At 50.8% G+C, this 22,454-nt stretch overlaps 2 protein-coding genes across 4 annotated transcripts; one reads left to right on the top strand and one right to left on the bottom strand.

Moving 5' to 3' along the window:
• The first annotated feature begins 709 nt into the window (after window positions 1-709).
• On the top strand, window positions 710-8,680 carry NTMT1 (N-terminal Xaa-Pro-Lys N-methyltransferase 1). Of its 3 annotated transcripts, none has more exons than XM_077284495.1 (4): window positions 710-864; window positions 3,423-3,595; window positions 5,634-5,886; window positions 6,413-8,680. In XM_077284495.1, exons 2-4 carry the CDS (start codon window positions 3,434-3,436, stop codon window positions 6,667-6,669), a joined length of 672 nt encoding a protein of 223 aa, XP_077140610.1. In that variant the 5' UTR covers window positions 710-864; window positions 3,423-3,433; the 3' UTR covers window positions 6,670-8,680. The 3 variants fall into 3 exon arrangements, with proteins under 3 accessions (XP_077140610.1, XP_077140612.1, XP_077140611.1); XM_077284497.1 differs by lacking the exon at window positions 710-864 and adding an exon at window positions 2,048-2,260; XM_077284496.1 differs by lacking the exon at window positions 710-864 and adding an exon at window positions 2,488-2,909.
• Window positions 8,681-9,860: 1,180 nt separating this feature from the next.
• On the bottom strand, window positions 9,861-15,104 carry ASB6 (ankyrin repeat and SOCS box containing 6). The gene is made up of 7 exons (XM_077284493.1): window positions 14,984-15,104; window positions 14,174-14,317; window positions 13,907-14,082; window positions 12,934-13,040; window positions 12,685-12,793; window positions 12,433-12,519; window positions 9,861-11,077 (listed from the first exon to the last, which is right to left on the bottom strand). Exons 2-7 carry the CDS (start codon window positions 14,293-14,295, stop codon window positions 10,407-10,409), a joined length of 1,272 nt encoding a protein of 423 aa, XP_077140608.1. The 5' UTR covers window positions 14,296-14,317; window positions 14,984-15,104; the 3' UTR covers window positions 9,861-10,406.
• Window positions 15,105-22,454: the final 7,350 nt, after the last annotated feature.

Raw genomic sequence — 22,454 nt, 5'->3', positions numbered from 1 at the left:
TTCTATAGGCGCCATACTGTGCAAAATGCCTCATAAAACCCAATTGCAAATGGGTGCAGGCAGTTTTACACAGCAAACACCTGCCTCAGATCACAGCTGTTTAACCCCTTATATACTGTGGTGAACAGCGAACTAAATGGTTAAATGGGGGGAGGGGAGACCCTCTGCCACCCCTAGGATGCAAAAGCAGGAACTTGATAGGTTAATGCCATCCTTGGGGAGCCCCAATTCAGGCCCTCGCGATGGGGCGCGCCCTGAAAGTTTTCGATACCTACTGCTAGAATTTTTCACCAGCCTGAACCCCACCACTGGGGAAAAAAAATTGGGGGAAAAAAATGGGGCAAAGTCTGCAAAAAATGACGAATATGTAAAAAAAATCCATGAAATCTTGTGGCTGTTGTTTATTTGATTGTTAGCGCATTACAAAGTGGATTCACAACATTATGACCAGAAAAGACAATAATGACCGGTCAGAATCAAGGGGTGACGGCTCAATGACTCTTATTGACTACTGACTGTCGCATAATAACAGTATAATGCACGTGTGCCCGCAGAGTCACCGGGGAGGGGATCATCCCGGCAGACACTGACACAGCCAGGCCAGTAGACTGCATTTATATAAGGACATCAGTTGCCGGCGGCGATCTGATTGGCTATAGGAGCTGTCTATCCAGCAGGATCACGGTGGTCATTGGTTAGTCGGTGTGAGACTATTTTCATGGTGATTGGTTGAATTCGCTTTGCTCTCTACTGATTGGCTAGCGTACTGTCAGGCCGGAAACGTGCTGGACTTGTCGTCCACATGCGCCCTCTAGCACCGAGCGGTGGCTGTAGCCGGCGGCGCCGTGTCCTGGCGGGCAGTCAGTGAGTATCGGGCGTGTGGGGCGTGTAATGTGCGGGGGAAGGAGAGACAGTGGTGAACACCGAGCACAGCGTCATAGCCGGCTGCGAACAGTCACATAACCACAGTCACTGGGAGCAGAGCCAGAGCCTGCCCGAGTAATGACATGTCTGCCCCATACAGTGATAACTTCCCCCATACAGCAGTATCTACCTCCCCTGATTATACTTGTCCCTGTGCAGCTATACCTGCCCCATACAGTGATATCTCCCCTCCCCCAATTATACCTGCTCCTATACAATGATACCCCCAATTATATCTGCCCCCCCATACAGTGCTATCTCCCCTCTGATTATACAAGCCCCTATACAGTGATATCTCCCCTCCCCCAATTATACCTGCTCCTATACAATGATACCCCCAATTATATCTGCCCCCCATACAGTGCTATCTCCCCCTGATTATACCTGCCCCTATACAGTGATGTCTCCTCCTGATTATACCTGCCCCTATACAGTGATGTCTCCCCCTGATTATACCTGCCCCTATACAGTGATGTCTCCCCCTGATTATACCTGCCCCTATACAGTGATGTCTCCCCCTGATTATACCTGCCCCTATACAGTGATGTCTCCCCCTGATTATACCTGCCCCTATACAGTGATATCTCCCCTCCCCCAATTATACCTGCTCCTATACAATGATACCCCCAATTATATCTTGCCCCCCATACAGGGCTATCTCCCCCTGATTATACCTGCCCCTATACTGTGATGTCTCCCCGATTATACCTGCCCCATAGTGATTTCTCCCCCTGATTATTCCTACCCCTATACAGTGATGTCTCCGCCTGATTATACTTGCCCCTATACAGTGATGTCTCCCCCCGATTATATCTTCCTCCCCCTGATTATCCTTGCCCCATATCTGCCCCATATAGTGATATCCCCCCAAAATATGCCTGCCTCAATGACTAAGGATGACTAAGGACCCCCTCAATGACTAAGGATGACTAAGGACCCCCTGATCAATTCCAGAGCATTGGCTAGATTGAATGATCCCCATAGATAGTAGTGACCGGGGGGGGGGGGGGGGGGGGGGGTTTGGCTGCCTTGAAATCACTAGGTGAAGGTGCACCCATTTGATGAGCATTTACCATTTTGTACACCCCTTTATACAGCCCCTATGAGACCCTTCTTACAGTCTCTGAGGTTTGTGCCCAGTAGGCTAACCCCTCCTTTGTGCAAACCCTTGGCGCCCGACCCTTGTGGGTCTTCTAGTTCAGAGGGTACAGGGCACATTCTAAGTCTTATATGGTGTCTCTTAGATCAAAACCCCCAAAGAGCCGCCGGATATAAACCTCGTCCCCAGGAGCAATCGGGGGATTTATTCCTGATACCACATTAAGCCTTTATAAATGTAAGGAATTGTTATCTAAGCGATTGCCTTTTTTCTACTAGGTATATTCTATTTTCAGTCCAGAGATTGTCTTCTCCATATGCTTTTTCTTTTTCTGGCTGGCACCCGCTGTTATTCTTGGACATGTAACATGGGCGGTATGTGTGACCGCGGAGCTGCGAGGGGATCACTATTTTTAGTGAGCTTTCAAGACTATAGGGTGCTCGAACAGATGTGGCCCCGGGGCCGCTCCTGATAAGGTCACGGCAGATTCACTCCCCGGTCCTCATGACGTCGCTGTATGTCGCTCATGAGCTACGTGGCTGGTAGCAAATGGGTTAATCTGGCAAATCTTAAAAATAGAGGCGCCGTTCCCTGGCACCGCCGGCGTCCTCCATAACAAGCGGTCACCGTCCACTCTCTGCAGCGCACCAGTCTGTAGTGAAATCCAATCCGTGACAAAGCTCGGTGCGAAAAGCTGCACGGACGGACGGAGGCCGGGGAAAGGCACCAAATACAGCTACCCCGGCCGTGCCCAGGACCCCGCTGTCACCCCAGTCACATGGTACACACACAGCGGGCGGCTGCGGGTCACCCAGGAAGGCAGAGGAGGAGAGCTGGACACCGATCTCTAGGAAGATGTGGAAATAAGTCATTTCACCTCTTTGTTGTAAATTCAACGTTTGCTAAATATTTATTTACTTTTCATTTTCCTTCTTTATTTCTATATTCTTATTTTTTGTTTTATCATTTCTCTTTAGAATTTGGATACTTTCATCATGTGTATTGATTATGTTGTCATTGTTCTTTTTTTCCCTTCTTTCCTATTGTTTCTTACGCTTTTTTGTTCTTCCTTTCACTTTTTATCCATTCCGTTGCCCCCTTCGTTCCGTCGCCTCCCGCCCCCTTCGTTCCGTCGCCTCCCGCCCCCTTCGTTCCGTCGCCTCCCGCCCCCTTCGTTCCGTCGCCTCCCGCCCCCTTCGTTCCGTCGCCTCCCGCCCCCTTCGTTCCGTCGCCTTTCCTTTTGTCATCTGTCGCCCCTACCTTTTGTCGCTTCCCTCCCTTCTATCTCCTCTCTTCCCTTCAACCTTCCTCCCACCCTACCGGTTTTTTTACGGTATCCTCTTTTGTTATTTTTTTTTACTTTCGCATTAATTTAACGTTTCAATTTCCATCTTTTTAGCTATTTCCATCATGGCCACCGACCTAGTAGAAGATGAATCGCAGTTTTACTGTAAAGCGGAGAAATACTGGAAAAATGTCCCCCCCACGGTGGACGGCATGCTGGGGGGATACGGCCATATATCCAGTATTGATATCAATGGCTCCAAAAAGTTCCTGCAGAGATTCCTGCGAGTGAGTATCCCGAGAGGTCCTGGGGAAATCTCTTCATCCCACCACTATAATTAGAGCCATAAGTCTGCCGCGTGCGGAGCTGGGAAATCCGGATCAGCAGCGACAAGAGCTGGCACAGAGGAGCGACACGAGGGCTTGGGGGTTAAATCTCCAGCTCAGATGTAATAGATTTACCAAGAAGCAGAAGACAAGAATAATATATATATATATATATATATATCTCACACACACTTTTATAACCTCCAATGTAACTGCTTAAAGGGAACCTGTCACCCCCAAAATGGCTGGTGAGGTAAGCTCACAGTCATCAGGGGCTTATCTACAGCATTCTGTAATGATAATATATTCACCCACCCAGGGGCAGTCCGGTCCGATGGGTGTCTCAGGTCCGCTCCGGCGCCTCCCATCTTCATTCCATGACGTCCTCTTCTGGTTTTCACACCGCGGCTCCGGTGCAGGCATACTTTGTCTGCCCTGTTGAGGGCAAAGTACTGCAGTGCGCAGGTGCCGGAAAGGTCAGAGAGGCCCTGCGCACTGCCCCTGGGTGAGTATAATCTAACCTCTTTTAGGTAACATCGGGGGCTTATCTACAGCATTACAGAATGCTGTAGATAAGCCCCTGATGCTGGTGGGCTTACCTCCTCATCGATTTTGGGGGTGACAGGTTCCCTTTAACCCCTTAGGGACATAGCCAGTGTTTACATTGCCTAAGGGTAGTTTCACACCAGCGTTCGGCAGGGCTGCGGATGAAAGCCGCCTTCCTCCGTTAAGCCCCGCCCACTGCCACGCCTCTTCTTTCAGCTCCGCCTAAAGATGGCGGACCTGATGTTCTTCATTAGGCTCCTGGCTTCCAAGAAATCATTTTATCTGCCCGCTGCTTTAACCACATCTGATTAATCCATTAGGTGCTATGGACCAAGGCATCTTAGGAATTTCATGGTTTGGATTGGAGTTAGAGTGGAGCTATGCCATTTTAACCCATCAGATGCCAAAGTCAGCAGCGACCACATCATCTGTCCAGTTAGGCCGAGGGATGGGGGCTTCCTCTTAACTCCATTGCCCCCATTAATGTGAGTACTGGGTGCCAGTAAGTTTCTTCATGAAGGCCCCATTGTCTACTAGGCCCTGCCAAAGAAGAGGACACCTGCTGCGTGTGGGTCAGGAGCACCATCTCTGCCCAGCCACCAGTGCTGTAGGTGTATGATGCAAGATGGGAAGGTTGAGCAGTGAACAACCCCCTGGTTAAACAATTTACAACCCCAGGTAAAACGAATATAATGGATAGTCACCTCCCGCTTCGTCGTCTCTGTTCCTGGAGGATGACCTCAATTAAGCTGCGGTGGTCCAGTAGTGGGCAACCCCTTTAATAGTGCCCAAAATTGAGAAGGATGTTTCCTTCTAGAAGCGGGCCATTTTGCATTACAAGATTCCCTCTGGGTGTATTCACTAGAGTCCCATCACAGGACCCTGCTCCAGCCGCCACATCAGTAGTCCTTGCCCACCATACAACAGCCCTGGGAATCCCCTCCTACTTTCCAGCAGGCCTGGCTTCCTGTCACCGTAGGCGTCCTGTCATCGTAGGCATGATGTTGTGCCAAGCCTGCTAATCAAAAAAGACATCGGGGATAACAAGTAGGAGGTTTGCAGGACTCTGGCCTGGTGGGAATGGACCACGGACATGGCTGCCAGTCTAGGGTCCAAACATTTTTTGATCACGTCCAAGTTTGTTCACAAAGTTTGGATCTGTTGCCCCCAGAAACTTTTCATGGTTGCCTTTGATAAATCAGAGCAGGAGTCTGGTGACTATTGGGGACGGTTTCCTTGCTTTGATAAATCTTTACTTTTGGTTGTCATCTATAAGGAGAAGACACTGGTAAAGGGAGGAATTGACCATCTGATGGTTGGAGCAGTAGTGCATCCCCTGACATAATGCCGAAATATCTGGGAACACGTATTGTTAATGACCCCCCACCCCTACGAATAACGTGTTCCCTTCTGGAGGAAACGCCTAATCTCTGGACTGTCTTCTGTCACACAGGACGGTCCCCACAAAACCGGCACCTCCTGCGCTTTAGACTGCGGCGCCGGGATCGGGCGGATCACCAAACGCCTCCTGCTGCCGCTCTTCAAAAGCGTCGACATGGTGGACGTCACTGATGAGTTCCTGAGCAAAGCAAAGAGTTTCCTGGGGGAAGACGGGAAAAGGATCGGTGACTACTATTGCTGCGGCTTACAAGACTTCGTCCCCGAGGCCAATCACTACGACGTCATCTGGATCCAGTGGGTGATAGGTGAGGCCATAGGGCATGACCAGTTTCACACAACCGCGGTTTACAGTCCGAGAACAGACCCTGACGCATAGACCAGGCGAGGGGCTCCTGAGCTAAACCTGCAGCCAAATGGGCACATATTAAGCTGTTTGGGATCTGAGACCCACAACTGATGGTGACCTCATGGTCCATGCACAGACTGTGGGGACTCATGTACGCAGCTTTACCCCGATTTCCCTTTCATTAAACGCTAGATCAGTGTTTCCCAAACTCCAGTCCTCATGGACCCCACAGGTCATGTTCTCAGGATTTCCTTAGTATTGGACAGGTGGTGGAAGTTTCATCAAGGCATCAGGATTTGTCTCACCTGTGCAACACTATGGAAATCCTGAAAACATGACCTGTGGGGTCCGTGAGGACTGGAGTTTGGGAAACACTGCTCTAGATGATTTAGGCTGGAGCAGCCTGTCAGTGTTGCGGCATGTCCCTAGAACCAGACAGTCTCGGGTCGTCCTTACAGCGTGTTCCTCTCTCTCTTCTACCGCAGGACACTTAACCGACAGTCACTTAGTGGATTTCTTAACACGATGTAAAGCCGGTCTGAGACCGAACGGCATCATCGTCATCAAGGACAACATGACCCAGGAAGGCGTCATCATGGATGAAGTGGACAGCAGTGTCTGCAGGGACTTGGACTTGGTCCGTCGCCTCATCAGACAAGCGGGCCTCTCTGTCCTAGCTCAGGAGAGGCAGGAGAACTTCCCCGAGGAGATCTACCACGTCTATTCCATCGCCATGAGATAGCTATCACCACGGCCTCTCCACTGTTCTGCTGTGCCAAAAAGTCAGCTGTAGTTAGCATGCATCAGGACGTCGGTGCCCTGCTGAGAGGTAGCAGATTATGTCTGAGTGGAGGCAGCTCATGGGCATCGACAACTTTTAAAACAAAACATTAAGGCTATGTGCACACGTTGCGGATTAGCCTTAGAAATTTCTGGTGCAGATTCAGCCTCTCTTGGCAGAAAACGCAGCTGCGGATTTCTATAATGGAATGGGTACAAAAACGCCGCAGATCCGCAAAAAAGAAGTGACATGCTACTTCTTTTAATCCGCAGCGTTTCCACACCTAATTTTCCGTACCGTCTGCACAGCGTTTTTTTGTTCTCATTGATTTACATTGTACTGTAAATTGCGGATCTGCAGCGTTTCTGCACCGCAAAAAACGCTGCGGATCCACAGGAAATCCGCTACGTGTGCACATAGCCCAAGTCCATAAAATGTGAACCTGTAAATGAAGAGGGCAAAGAAATGCCCAAGATTAGTACCATAGCCAGCCGTGTCTTACAGGGAACCTCTCCCCCTATAAACCCTCCCCTACCATTTATGACCCTTCTAAAGCTGTATCCAATAAATTGTAGGCACCACAAACCCTTCCATGCGTAAAAGAAGGGTCAAGGGTCCGCTGGGTGTGTCTCGCTGTCAGTGGTCTGTCACCTGGCATAGTGGAGCTAAAAGATGGCGCATGCGCAGAGTGTTTAGACTGAAACTAGTCCTGATGGGCGGGAGCGAGTGAGGAACGTGCGGGTCCTGTGTCCATGGGCTGGGCGGGAGCGAGCACGGAACGTGCAGGCCCCAGTCCTGATGGGTGGGAGCGAACGAGGAATGTGCAAGCACCAGTCTTAATGGGCGAGTGAGCGCGGAACATGCAGGCATCAGTCCCAATGGGCAGGAGCAAGTGAGAAACGTGCGGGCACCAGTCCAGGTAAGCGGGAGTGAGCGAGAAACATGTGGGCACCAGTCCAGATGGGCGGGAGCGAGCGAGGAACACGCGGGCACCAGTCCCGATGGGCGGGAGCGAGCAACGTGCAGGCAACAGTCCCGATGGGTGGGAGCGAGCAACGTGCAGGCACCAGTCCCAATGGGAGGGAGCAAGCGCGGAACGTGCAGACCCCACAGTCCCCAGGGGTGGGAGCGAGTGAGGATTGCCCTGCCCACACTGGAGGCAATGCCCTGCGCATGCGCCAATCTATGCACCAGGTAGACTGACCAGGGCACAAAGCGTGCACGAGATGCTTCATTTGCTTTATTATGGCCCTAAAGCTGACAAATGTAGAGATGTTGAGGTTTGTTAAAGTAATTCCTGACACTTCCCCCCCACCCACACTCTCCGATTTTCAGCAAAGCAGATCGTCCATTGAGGGGTCCTGGAAAGTTGGGTGACCACCATTATGGGCCCTATTGGGGCACATGTTCTTTAACCCCGAGTCCCACAGCACAATGAATTCACTCAGCAGCATGAGAAAACCCTAGAACAGATCTCTCTTTTTGTGAACGTCCATGGTAGGGGCAGGTTGTTAGCAATTGCCAAAAAACAAAAATGTGTTATCGTGTGATTAAGAAAGTTAGTGAACCCGGCAACTACAAGCTGGAGGTCACCATTTCATTTATTTTTTGTCTAGGAGCGGTCCAGGATTACAAAAAACTAATTTTCCTTCAACCCACAGCGCCACTGTTGTCCAAAGGCTGGGAGTAGTATTGCTATACCAGTCTGTGGTGGTTTTTGGCCAAAGGCGGCCATGTTTTTCTCAGGCTGCCCCTTTTACTGTAGGAACTGGTTGTCATTTTATATAATCAGCTCATTAATGTGTGACCCAGCGGCCGTCCTGTGGCTCCTCCCGGGGGTGAGCTGGTCGTGCTGGCTGGTACGTGTGGTGCATTGCATGTCGTCAGATACTGATGTTGTATGAGGATCTGGTCCCGGTGTGAAGTGAGTGACACATTTTGAATATAATAAATTATTTTTTTCTTTTGTAAACTTTTTTTCCCCTAAACCTTGCACATCCGGCTGTACCCCGACGTCAGATCTCGACTCTGACCTAAAGGGTTTTGTCCGACAGGAAAATGTGTATAATATATATGGTATATATTTTTTAAGCATGGACTGACAAAAAATAAACTTTCATTGTTGGACATCCCCTTTAAGGAGAGGATTTCAGAGACCCCCGCCCCCTCGATCTGCTAATAGAATATATTAAAGGGGTTGTTCAGGCTGTAGATTGATCACCAATCCTTAGGATATCAGATCGAGCACCTGCTTACAGCTCCAGCCTGATGTGAACAGTGTCCTCTGGTACAGAACCTCCGCTCCTTTTGAAATTAATGGGAGCTGAGCTGCAGTACCAGAGAACGCCCACTATGTGGCGTATGGCGACGCTGTGCCTGCTCTGTCTCTAACCTGCACATCTGGCAGCCGCAGAAGCTGCAAACTGATCAAGGGGGGTGCCATGTGTCTGAGCCCCCTCATGGACCTGATTTTGAGGACAGGTCATAAACACCCCCTTTAAGGTAGGCAGTAGGACCATTGCTCTTCAAAGCCCCACACTGGTGATTTTTTTTTTTTTCCCCCTTGTTGGGGGATCATGTGTGCAGCAGTCACTGGTCGCCGTCTTCTACCGTTTGCAGCGCTGCTCCGGCGTCGCGTGACAATTTGTGATCGCACAGTGGGTGGAGCGGAGATCATTTTTTTAAGGAAAGGTAAGAAAGTCCCATTCAGAGCCTCATAGGCTTCCACAGGAGTCACCTCCACTCCATCCAGCGAGCTGACCGGTTGCAGATGTGATGCTGGTAACGGCCCTAGACGGCGGCCGGTGAGAATAGTGCAACAATGGTAGGAATATCACATATAATCCCTAACAAGTGGGCAAAGAACAGATCCCATCAACGTGCGGCTGATAATGGGGGGTGCCAAGTGTCAGACCCCTAATTTATGACCACATCAAACTTGAGCTGAGCTATCTTGGTCCTAAATCAGGAGGATAAGGATTGAAGGCGAGGTATAAACTCTCCAATGAAAACTAGCTCACTGATGGATTCTTAGTTAACTCCTTCTACAGCCAATCAATGTGCAACACAGAAGCTGCAGAATTCTTTATGGGACTGAATTGCAGAAATTATTTTTAGACCAAAAAAATTACTTTAATGCTTAAGGAGAGTGCCGGTGAGGGCATCCATGTTTATTTACCAGTGCAACCAGCAGACATACTGGAGGTGGAAGTAACCGAGCAGTTGGAGAAGCACAGTTTAGACTTCTGCTGTAAAGGGGTCCTCCAGCTCTACCACACTGGACGGCGAGCAGCGCCATCACTGGCCAGGACAGTGTCAGACATCAGTGAGCACAGCTGCATTACCCCTTTAAGGCCTCCTACAGACCAGCCTTTATATAGAGACTTGGAGGGTCTCTGCGGCTGCCGCCATGTTAGGAGACGCCTGTCAGTCACCTCCTGAGCAGCGGAGAGCCCCTTTATTCTTTCCTTTTAAATAGTCTCCCCTCTACTGTGTCCCGCACAGCCCTTTATTAGACTCAATACCCCATCCCCCCATCGGATGAGGACGGGGAAGCATGCAGACATTAATATGGGGGTCTGTGCCCCAATGGACCAGATCGCCTTCCAAGGAGGGGACGGGACCTCTGCACGGCTGCGGTGGGATTGGTTTATACCTGAATACATAAAGCAGAGTCTTCTCTACGCCCCGGGGGTCCATCACTCGTCCTCACAGGAGGCCATGGGGTGGACGAGGAGGTAGAGTTTGAGCCGGTCTGGAAGGGGCAAGGACTTGACTTTGACATCCACGGGCCAAGGCCTGAGCCTCTGGCGGATGTAGACCCTGCACAGATGCTTCAGGGTGGGGGGCGACTGCTCCAGCAGCTTCAGGGACTGGTGCAGGGCGGTCACTCTGTCAGCATGGCCGCCGCAGCCCGACGTGTTTATGTCAAAGTTCCTGGGCAGGGAAATCTGGGGCGCCTGGGCCACCATCAGTTCCAGGACACCCTCGGCCTTGTTGAACAGGTCCGCAGAGTCGCAGTCCCCGCAGCCGCCCAGGTAAGTGCAGAGCCTGTCAAACACAATATGAAAGCCGGACCAGCAGGAGGCGCCGTGCTGGGAGCAGTTGTACGCCGCCCCAGACTCCAGAAGGAAATGCAGGAGGGGGAAGTGGAGCTTGAAGCTCTTCAGGCAGGTGTGAGTGAGGGACTCGTGGGACGGGCACTCGCTGGGGTCCGCGCCGTGGGCCATCAGCAGCTGGCTGACCCGGAAGACAAAGCGGTTAATGAGCTTTGCCTCCTCCTTATCGGACCCCACAGTCTCCCCCAGGAGGAAGATGATGCTGGAAAACACGGTGTCACAGTCCTTGGTCATGGCCTTCACATCAGCACCTGGAAGGTAAAAAGTGGGGGTAACGCAGCGGCCACAATCCACCACTAAATGCAGCTGCTGAACACCCCCCTAATAGACTTGCTGAGACCCCCGACGAACTGTGGTAACAAAATCAGCAGTGTTAGATTTCCCTGCAGCGCCCCCACAGGAGATATGAAGTATTACACTAGTCCCACTAAACTCAATATCCAAGGACAAGCTTGGTCCTCTAGAACAAGAGAGGAGGGTCCTGAAGATGAGACCCCCTCTATTAACTCAGGATTACCCAATTGGGGTAATACGAACCGTTGGCTGCCTGGATCTCATGGATGACAATGGGGGAACTCCAAGGAGTCTCATTACACAAGAAGCTTAGAAAGTGTCACTTCGGTTCCTTACAGCTTACAACATTTCTGCTTGCTGTCAGTGAATGGAAACCTGTCCTGGTCATGGGCTCCCCAAGCATCTGTGCGTTCTCTCCTGAAGCTCCATGGGCCCTGAGTATCTGTGCGTTCTCTCCTGAAGCTCCATGGGCCCCCCGAGTATCTGTGCGTTCTCTCCTGAAGCTCCATGGGCCCTGAGTATCTGTGCGTTCTCTCCTGAAGCTCCATGTGCCCCCCGAGCATCTGTGCATTCTCTCCTGAAGCTCCATGGGCCCCCCGAGTATCTGTGCGTTCTCTCCTGAAGCTCCCTGGGCCCTGAGTATCTGTGCGTTCTCTCCTGAAGCTCCATGTGCCCCCCGAGCATCTGTGCATTCTCTCCTGAAGCTCCATGGGCCCCCCGAGCATCTGTGCATTCTCTTCTGAAGCTCCATGGGCCCCCCGAGCATCTGTGCATTCTCTCCTGAAGCTCCATGGGCCCCGAGTATCTGTGTGTTCTCTCCTGAAGCTCCATGCGCCCCCAAAAAATCTGCGTTCTCTCCTGAAGCTCCATGGCCCCCCCCCCCGAGTATCTGTGCGTTCTCTCCTGAAGCTCCATGGGTCCCGAGTATCTGTGTGTTCTCTCCTGAAGCTCCATGCGCCCCCCAAAAATCTGTGCGTTCTCTCCTGAAGCTCCATGCGCCCCCCAAAAATCTGTGCGTTCTCTCCTGAAGCTCCATGGGCCCCCCGAGCATCTGTGCGTTTTCTCCTGAAGCTCCATTAGGCTGCAAACTCAGGACTTGAAGCCTCTGGATGAAAGCAAGAAGGTTTCCATTCACAGACAGCAAGCAGAGGTGCACAACATTTCCCGATGCAGCCGCTAAGTGTCATCCAGGACTACATCATCAAATCCAAAGGTCACTAATATACCCAGGGGCCACATTCTCACATCCGGGAATTACTAGCTGCCCCCAGGTGTCATTTCTTGCCCCTCACAGACTTTGGGGGTTTCTCACCTCCTTCCAGCAGCAGCCGGACATTTTCAGTGTTGTGGATCTGGACGCCGTCGCTGCTGGCGAGTGCATGGAGCAGCGCCGTCTTACCTGCCACAATCCCAAAAAAAAATAAGCAAGAAATAAGATGACAGAGACACACAGGGCCGAATTTAAAGGGATTGTCCATTTCCAAGCAGCTGCGACAGGAAATAGGGAGGCGATGCTACTTAGTCTGCCAATATCGGCGCCATATTACCCGCACCAGTCACTGACCGTTCTTGTCTGCCGCATTCACATCAGCTCCGAGGTCAAGAAGTCGCTGCAGACATGGCAGCCGCTCCAGCTCCTCGCTGGCCAAGTCCAGGGGGCTACTTTCATGAATCTGGACCAAAGGACATAAAGCAGAGATATGAGATCTACTCAACTAGTAATGGTGGGGGGAGGGGGACACCACAGATGGGTATACCCCTGTAATATCAGACAATTATAGCAATGGCTGGCTAGCGGGAGGACGCGTCTCACCCTGTCCCTCTTGTTAATATCCGCCCCACTCTGCACCAGGAGCTCCACCATGTCGGGCTGGTTCCGGAGGACAGCGATGTGGAGAGGCGTGTAATAGGTCACCGGATCTGCCAAAATCAGAACTCGAATCAGAAAGGTCCTTTTAGATCTTAAGATCAGGACCCCCATCTATTATCCAGGACAGGCGGCTACAAGAAGAATCTCTCACTCCGGAGGACCCTAGAAAACGGCTCATACACAGTTGCCATAGAACTCAGTTCAAGATCTATGTAATGTCTCATCTTCCCTGCGGGGGTGCTGAAAGGTTTCCACATAAATTACAGAATTTCCCTACCCCCAAAAAATGCCATTTTTCTATCAGAACCACAAAAAAAAAAAAATCAAAACATTGTGGGTACCCCAAAATTGAACCAATAAAAACTCCAGCTCACCGAGCAAAAAAAATTTCTCAGTAACTGTAGTGACCTGGAGAATCAAATGACCAAGTCATCTGAGCTGCGCAATGAACGCTGGAAAAACGAACGCAAAACAATGGAGGAAATGCATTATTTTCACCTACAGAAATCTGACAATTTTCACATTGGCCACTAGGGTTTTTTTAGACTCATATTTCCCGTCCTTTCCGGAAGAGTTATCAGCAGGCTCCGTATCATCAGAGGCAGGATTACAATGACAGGTAACACCTCTATGCATAGCTGATAACACAACAAAATGGGGTCAGAGTCTGATCATGGACAGGTGTTGTTTCCTGAAACAGCAGGAAGTTAGTCTTAAAAAGCCCCAGTGGCCGATGTGAGAATTGCGAGATTTCTAGTTTTGATACATCCATTCCTTCTCACATGCAGGAGTCCAGGTGGGTGAGCTGCCCGGTGGCCGCCATAGTAGGTGCCAACCAGGGACCAATATATGGTAAAGCCAAATTAAATATCTAAGAATCATTAAATTAATAGAAAGTGTTCACGTAGATATTTACCCTCAAAGCAGAGGTCTGCGCCGCACTGGAGGAGGATCTCGGCGGCAGGGAGCAGCCCCAGCTCCGCCACCTTCAGGAGGGAGTAACTGATCCCCTCGCGGTAGAACGCAGACTGGGAATGTCTCTCCAGCAGCTCGGTCAGGGCAAGAACCTTGTCGTTCTGAGACGTCAGGAAGCTGAGGACAAGCAGGACAGGAAGTGTGACGTGCACCGGAAATATGTCTCCCCAATACCACCCCAAACAGACATAAAGTTAAGACCTCTTACCTGCTAGCGCTCGGTGCCACCTCCGTTTGCTCGGGGTCATGGATGCCCACCGCGCCCAGGATCTCGTCGACCAGAGGTTGGTATTCAAATATTATCCTCCGAAAGCCGTGGAGGAAAGGCATGCTGGGAGATAACGGCCGCAATCTGGCGGGAGGCAACGGGCAGGGAATTAGTTCAATATAACCACATAGTATTGCGTCATCCCACTGACCGGGTATAGGCCTCACCTGCAGCTCGGATGCACATGTGACCACTGCAGCCAATCACTAACAATGCGATATTGGTCATCTCTGCAACTAGTGATTGGCTGCAGCGGTCACGTTACAGAAGAGGAGGTACTACTACTGTCTCTGTTACAGGGGGTGTCCAGTGAAAACAAGTTAAGGGGTTGGAAATGGTGGGGAAAGGTCCCTTCTGACACAATTACAGGGTGCTGGTGGCGTTGCCATGGCAACCAGGGGCCTACTGAAATCCGCCATGTTTGTACACCCAAGACGCCTGTCACAGGGCACAGTACACACCCAGCTCTGCTACCTCTCCGCCATCCTACAGTTTCAGGTCACTCAGGGGGCACAGCGCTGGTGACAGCAGAACATGCAACAGAGATCCCAGCCACCATGATGTCAGCACACAAAGCATGACGTCAAACTCGACCGAAGTACTCTACACAGCAGTGTGGCAAAGTCGCAGCGTTTATTTTGCCAAGTTTTGTTCATTACTCAATTAGAAATCAAATGATTCTGATATTTCTAGGTAGCAATTCATAAAACATTCTGCAAGGACCAAGCCTAGCAGCGTTTCCTCACTTACCTGCAGCGCTCAGTCTGCGCCAAGGATCCGAAACGGAAGCGGATGTGCGACCGACGAATGGAGGCCGGAACTGGGCTGAATATGACTGCAGTAATCACCTCTGTCCACCAGATGGCAGTGAAAGAGCTACAAATGGGAAACAAGCCGTGTAACACATAATTTTGTCCACTAGATGGCAGTAAAGATGTTAAAAAGAAAACAAGCCGTGCAATATACGATATTTTCCAGTAGATGGCAGTGGAGAGATCTTTGAGGCACCGAGCAGATGACAGCGCAGAGCTGAAAGTATGCAAATTGCCTCTTCTGAGAAAAAGAGGACTTAACTCTATAGCGCCACCTTTTGGAAATAGCGATCCTACAAGTCACAATCAACCCTTTAATGAGTCGTGCAATATGACTTGGGATAAAAGCCAAATCAGTATCTCAATTCGCAGACACGGTGTTTCGGGCTGTTGGCCCTCGTCAGTGCGAAGCATGAGAACTGATTTGGCTAGGTGAGAGGCTCTGGACTGGGGTCTAAGGGGTATCGTTTCTCCTTATGGAGAGTGACATACCATCTCTGGCTTGTCAAGGTAAGGAGGCTTATTCGCCGTGCAATCCTCCTCTGGGAAATTAAATATGCAGAGCTGTAAGCACATTTTCAGAGGCGCAGTAAAAACCTTTTCCCCTCCAGCAGGGGGCGGCGCTGAGACTAATGAGGTTTATATGGATGGACTTTTTTAAAAAGAGTTGTGCAACGTTTCACCTCACAGCAGTAACAATTATATGTAAACCTCCCAAATTTGAAAAAGAAAAGTACCTTACTGTAAATGTTTATTTCACACTGAGCCTGTACCCTACGCTCGCCCAGTCCTTCATATGCACCCACACAGAAATATACTACTAGCAAGGGCCATTAGTGTTCACACGCAGTATGGCACCTTTTTCATGGCCCCCACAGTGCTCTCTGTACAGTATAGTGTCCTCACCCAGTCCCTCCACATACAGTATGGTGTCCCCGACAGTGCACACAAACACATACACACAACTCTGCCCAGAAGCATAGCTACCATGGAGTGGGGGACAGAGGGTGAGGTCGCCCCAGCCCCCCGCACTCGGAGGGGCCCACCCAGAGCTATCACTATGCTTAACTATATCAGCAAGCGCAGCACACCATCATAGTAAGGAGACATGATCTCCCTGCACTACTGCTCTGCGATGTCACGGTGGCAGCGACCCAGTCTGTGGCCCTGGGCGCCCAAGTTAAAGGGAATGTCCTTAAAGGGGTTTGGAATGAAGTTTGTGTTTGTGACGCCACCTGTGGTATTCGGTCAATGGGAACCTACGCTGCTTAAAGGGGTCCTCTGGGGTGATGTTTATGGCAGCTAAGATGGTATAACTTTCCACAGGTGAAGTAGGTCCCCAGGGCTCCCAGTGTATAGAAGAGGATGGAGAATGGTGCAGTAAAGAACTGAGGACACAGGTTTGCAGCCTCTTTACCTGGTTTACTGAAGACTTCAGATATCCACAGTCCAGGGCACCAGATAACAGGTACAGGCAGGGTCCGGCCGGCTTGGAAGCAAGTTCAGAGTCCCCTTTACCAGGTGGAGATGAAAGCCTTCCTGCTAGCGCTTTTGTGTAGTCCCTTGCTGCCTGTGGCTTCTGTCAAGGTCATCAGAGTTCTCTCTGTCCTCCATAAAGGTGGGACACTAACCCATATTACAGGGTCTCTATCACGACCCGGGCTCTATACGTCACTGTGACTCCTGGGTGTTGGGGCGGACAGGTTACATGTAGTCCAGCTGTCCTGACGGTTTCTGCTGTGCCTTCTAGAGTCCAACACAACCTCGGTCTTCCCGCTGCCAAGAATCTGTGCTCTGCAGGGAGGTAGCCCAGTCACAGCTATCCTCCCCAGTTGTCACTCTCCTGTGCTTCGATCTCCTGCACGCTCTCTACAATCTGTTCTTTCCTTCTGTATTCTCTTTCCCCAGGAGCTGCAGCACCTCTGGCTACACGGCCCCTTCAGTCCTTCTGACACTCACTGTCTGACTGCTCTCTTCTCTGTCCTCCTGACAGACTAGTACTCACTAACTTCCCCTCTAGCCAGAATATATATAGGGGAGCCATTCATAAACTGGATCAGAGCTCCCCCTTCTGGCCTGGATTGTGAACATGTTGCATGTTTGTGCTACCTGATAGAAGAGATCTTCGCCTGCTTCCAAGTGTGACATCACTCTCCTCGTGAGGAAAGCAATGCTACTGTGACAACCAGGAACCTGGGGTGTTACACATCATACAGTGTGGAGGCTACTGTGTGAGCCATTATACAGTGTGGGGGTTAATGTGAGTACCGTTCTACTGTGTTGTGATTGAGCAGTGGGGAGGTCATACTGTGTAATAGGGGAGCTCTGGGCCCACCATACTGTATATAGGGGAGCTGTGGGTCAATCATTCTGTGTATAGGGGAGCTGTGGGCCCATCATACTGTATATAGGGGAGCAGTGAGCCAATCATACTGTGAATTGGGGAGCTGTGGGCCCACCATACTATGTATAGTGGAGCTGTTGGCCCACCCTACTGTGTATACGGGAGCTGCGGGCCCATAATACTTTGTATAGTAGAGCTGTGGGCCCATCATACTGTGTATAGGAGAGCTGTGGGCCCATCATACTGTGGATAGTGGAGCTTTGGACCCATCATACTGTGCATAGAGGAGCTGTGGACCCACCATGCTGTGCAGAGTGGAGCTGTGGGCCCATCATACTGTGTATAATGGAGCTGTGGGCCCATCATACTGTGTATAGGGGAGCTGTGAGCCCACCATTCTGTGTATAGGGGAGCCGTGGGCCCACCATACTGTGTAGAGTGGACCTGTGGGCCCATCATACTGTGTAAAGGGGAGCTGTGGGCCCACCATAATGTGTATAGGGGAGTTGTATATGGGGGGACTTGGGACTGTTGTGAACTCTATTTTTGGGCTCCCTCTAGTGGTCACAAGCGGTACTGTGTAGTGTTGTCTTTCTGCAGGTTGCAGCATCAGCTGGTTCGTTATCCTTGGTTGGTTTCCTATTTAGCTCACCTGGATACTCAGTTCCTTGCCTGCTATCAATGTATTCAGTGCTCTTCAGATTCCTTGTGTCTACCTTGCTCCCAGTCTCTCCAAGACAAGCTAAGTTTTTGATTGATCATTTTTTGATTATCAACGTTCATTATGTTTTTAGTCCAGCTCGCTAAAATGTGATTTCCTCGCTTGCTGGTTGCTCTAGGGGACTGAGTTTCTCCCCCCACACCGTTAGTTGGTGTGGGGGTTCTTGAAATCTCAGAGTGGATATTTTGTAAGGGTTTTTTACTGACCGCATAGATTCCCTTTTCTATTTTCTGCTATCTAGTATTAGTGGGCCTCATTTGCTGAATCTGCTTTCACCCCTGTGTATGTGCCTTCCTCTTACCTCACCGTTATTATTTGTTGGGGGCTTCTATATCTTTGGGGATTATTTCTCTGGAGGCAAGAGAGGTCTTTCTTTCTCTCTAGGGGTAGTTAGTTCCTCAGGCTGGCTCGAGACGTCTAGGATTTTTAGGCACGTTCACCGGCTACTTCTAGTGTGTTTGGATAGGTTCAGATTTGCAGTCAGTCCAGTTTGCCACCTCCCTAGAGCTTGTCCTATGTTTGTTACTTAGCTGGAGTAATTTGTGATCCTCAACCACTAAGGATCATAACATGGGACACTATTAAATGTTAAGTGGGCACTTAAGAAGTACTATTGTTATAGGTGCACACAGGTTACTGTGACTGTCAAAGGTGCACACAGGGCAATACTACTTTCTAGGGGACAAAATGTGGGCACTGTTTTCTAGGGCACTTGCACATGGCATTACTATATTATATAGAGTTGTTTTACCATTTAGAGGGCACAGAGAAACAAACAGCAGGTGCAGTAATGGGGACACATACACATTAATATTTTGTAGGGGGCAATTTTACCATCTCGGAGTTCACAAAGGAGGCATTTTACTTTGTAAGGTGCACAATGGGCATTATTATGTGGGGGCACAGTGGTGGGCACTATTATGTAGCACAGTGAGATGAGCACTGGTATTGTACCATATAGCAGGTACAATATAGGGGCACATACGGCAGCAGCGGCTCAGTATTGGGGTATCAGGGCCAGTAATAGGGACACATACGGCAGCAGCGGCTCAGTATTGGGGTATCCGCGGCAGTAATAGGGACACATATGGCAGCAGCGGCTCAGTATTGGGGTATCAGGGGCAGTAATAGGGACACATATGGCAGCAGCTGCTCAGTATTGGGGTATCCGGGGCAGTAATAGGGTCACATACGGCAGCAGCGGCTCAGTATTGGGGTATCCAGGGCAGTAATAGGGACACATACAGCAGCAGCGGCTCAGTATTGGGGTATCAGGTGCAGTAATAGGAACACATATGGCAGCACCGGCTCAGTATTGGGGTATCCGGGGGAGTAATAGGGTCATATACGGCAGCAGCGGCTCAGTATTGGGGTATTAGGTGCAGTAATAGGGACACATACGGCAGCAGTGGCTCAGTATTGGGGTATCAGATGCAGTAATAGGGACACATACGGCAGCAGCGGCTCAGTATTGGGGTATCAGGGGCAGTAATAGGGACACATACGGCAGCAGCTGCTCAGTATTGGGGTATCAGGTGCAGTAATAGGGACACATACGGTAGCAGCGGCTCAGTATTGGGGTATCAGGTGCAGTAATAGGGACACATGTGGCAGCAGCGGCTCAGTATTGGGGTATCAGGGGCAGTAATAGGGACACATACGGCAGCAGCGGCTCATTATTGGGGTATCAGGTGCAGTAATAGGGACACATACGGCAGCAGCTGCTCAGTATTGGGGTATCGGGGGCAGTAATAGGGTCACATACGGCAGCAGCGGCTCAGTATTGGGGTATCCGGGGCAGTAATAGGGACACATACAGCAGCAGCGGTTCATTATTGGGGTATCAGGGGCAGTAATAGGGACACATACGGCAGCAGCTGCTCAGTATTGGGGTATCAGGTGCAGTAATAGGGACACTTACGGCAGCAGCGGCTCAGTATTGGGGTATCAGGTGCAGTAATAGGGACACATACGGCAGCAGCGGCTCAGTATTGGGGTATCAGGTGCAGTAATAGGGACACATACGGCAGCAGCGGCTCAGTATTGGGGTATCAGGTGCAGTAATAGGGACACATATGGCAGCAGCGGCTCAGTATTGGGGTATCAGGGGCAGTAATAGGGACACATATGGCAGCAGCGACTCAGTATTGGGGTATCAGGGGCAGTAATAGGGTCACATACGGCAGCAGCGGCTCAGTATTGGGGTGTCCTGGGCAGTAATAGGGACACATACGGCAGCAGCAGCTCAGTATTGGGGTGGCCTGGGCAGTAATAGGGACACATACGGCAGCAGCGGCTCAGTATTGGGGTATCAGGTGCAGTAATAGGGACACATATGGCAGGAACGACTCAGTATTGGGGTATCAGGAGCAGTAATAGGGACACATACGGCAGCAGAGGCTCAGTATTGGGGTATCAGGTGCAGTAATAGGGACACATGGCAGCAGCGGCTCAGTATTGGGGTGTCAGGTGCAGTAATAGGGACACATACGGCAACAGTGGCTCAGTATTGGGGTATCAGGGGCAGTAATAGGGACACATACGGCAGCAGCGGCTCAGTATTGGGGTATCAGGTGCAGTAATAGGGACACATACGGCAGCAGCGGCTCAGTATTGTTGTGGCCTGGGCAGTAATAGAGACACATATGGCAGCAGCGGCTCAGTATTGGGGTATCAGGTGCAGTATAGGGGCACATATGGCAGCAGCGGCTCAGTATTGGGGTATCAGGAGCAGTAATAGGGACACATATGGCAGCAGCGGCTCAGTATTGGGGTATCAGGGCCAGAAATGGGGACACATACGGCAGCAGCGGCTCAGTATTGGGGTATCAGGTGCAGTAATAGGGACACATACGGCAGCAGTGGCTCAGTATTGGGGTATCAGGTGCAGTAATAGTGACACATACGGCAGCAGCGGCTCAGTATTGGGGTATCAGGTGCAGTATAGGGGCACATACGGCAGCAGCGGCTCAATATTGGGGTATCAAGTGCAGTAATAGGGACACATACGGCAGCAGCGGCTCAGTATTGGAGTGGCCTGGGCAGTAATAGGGACACATACGGCAGCAGCGGCTCAGTATTGGGGTATCAGGTGCAGTATTAGGGACACATATGGCAGCAGCGGCTCAGTATTGGGGTATCAGGAGCAGTAATAGGGACACATACGGCAGCAGCGGCTCAGTATTGGGGTATCAGGTGCAGTATAGGGGCACATACGGCAGCAGCGGCTCAGTATTGGGGTATCAGGAGCAGTAATAGGGACACATATGGCAGCAGCGGCTCAGTATTGGGCTATCAAGGGCAGTAATAGGGACACATACGGCAGCAGCGGCTCAGTATTGGGGTATCAGGTGCAGTAATAGGGACACATACGGCAGCAGCGGCTTAGTATTGGGGTATCAGGTGCAGTAATAGTGACACATACGGCAGCAGCGGCTCAGTATTGAGTTATCAGGTGCAGTATAGGGGCACATACGGCAGCAGTGGCTCAATATTGGGGTATCAGGTGCAGTAATACGAACACATACGGCAGCAGCGGCTCAGTATTGGGGTATCAGGTGCAGTAATAGTGACACATACGGCAGCAGCGGCTCAGTATTGGGGTATCAGGCAGTAATAGGGTCACATACGGCAGCAGCAGCTCAGTATTGGGGTGGCCTGGGCAGTAATAGAGACACATATGGCAGCAGCGGCTCAGTATTGGGGTATCAGGTGCAGTAATAGGGACATACGGCAGCAGCGGCTCAGTATTGGGGTATCAGGTGCAGTAATAGGGACATACGGCAGCAGCGGCTCAGTATTGGGGTATCAGGTGCAGTAATAGGGACACATATGGCAGCAGCGACTCAGTATTGGGGTATCAGGGGCAGTAATAGGGACACACGGCAGCAGCGGCTCAGTATTGGGGTATCAGGTGCAGTATAGGGGCACATATGGCAGCAGCGGCTCAGTATTGGGGTATCAGGAGCAGTAATAGGGACACATATGGCAGCAGCGGCTCAGTATTGGGGTATCAGGTGCAGTAATAGAGACACATATGGCAGCAGCGGCTCAGTATTGGGGTATCAGGGGCAGTAATAGGGACACATATGGCAGCAGCGGCTCAGTATTGGGGTATCGGGTGCAGTAATAGGGACACATACGGCAGCAGCGGCTCAGTATGGGGGTATCAGGGGCAGTAATAGGGACACATACGGCAGCAGCTGCTCAGTATTGGGGTATCAGGGGCAGTAATAGGGTCACATACGGCAGCAGCGGCTCAGTATTGGGGAATCAGGGGCAGTAATTGGGACACATAGGGCAGCAGCGGCTCAGTATTGGGGTATCAGGTGCAGTATAGGGGCA

Source organism: Ranitomeya variabilis, chromosome 2 (genome assembly GCF_051348905.1).
Source record: "Ranitomeya variabilis isolate aRanVar5 chromosome 2, aRanVar5.hap1, whole genome shotgun sequence".
NCBI classification, from domain to species: Eukaryota; Metazoa; Chordata; class Amphibia; order Anura; family Dendrobatidae; genus Ranitomeya; species Ranitomeya variabilis.
The sequence above is the reverse complement of the archived record's forward strand: the minus strand, read 5'-3'. Positions and strand labels throughout refer to the sequence as shown.

Bases quoted from the DNA above. Each gene is read 5' to 3' on its own strand.
- NTMT1 (XM_077284495.1), top strand. From the start codon at position 3,434: ATGGCCACCGACCTAGTAGAAGATGAATCGCAGTTTTACTGTAAAGCG. The intron at 3,596-5,633 runs GTGAGTATCCCG...TCTGTCACACAG, and splicing joins TCCTGCAGAGATTCCTGCGA to GACGGTCCCCACAAAACCGG. The intron at 5,887-6,412 runs GTGAGGCCATAG...CTTCTACCGCAG, and splicing joins CTGGATCCAGTGGGTGATAG to GACACTTAACCGACAGTCAC.
- ASB6 (XM_077284493.1), bottom strand. From the start codon at position 14,295: ATGCCTTTCCTCCACGGCTTTCGGAGGATAATATTTGAATACCAACCT. The intron at 13,041-13,906 runs GTAAATATCTAC...TGATTTTGGCAG, and splicing joins CGCAGACCTCTGCTTTGAGG to ATCCGGTGACCTATTACACG. The intron at 11,078-12,432 runs GTGAGAAACCCC...TTTACCTTCCAG, and splicing joins CCGGCTGCTGCTGGAAGGAG to GTGCTGATGTGAAGGCCATG.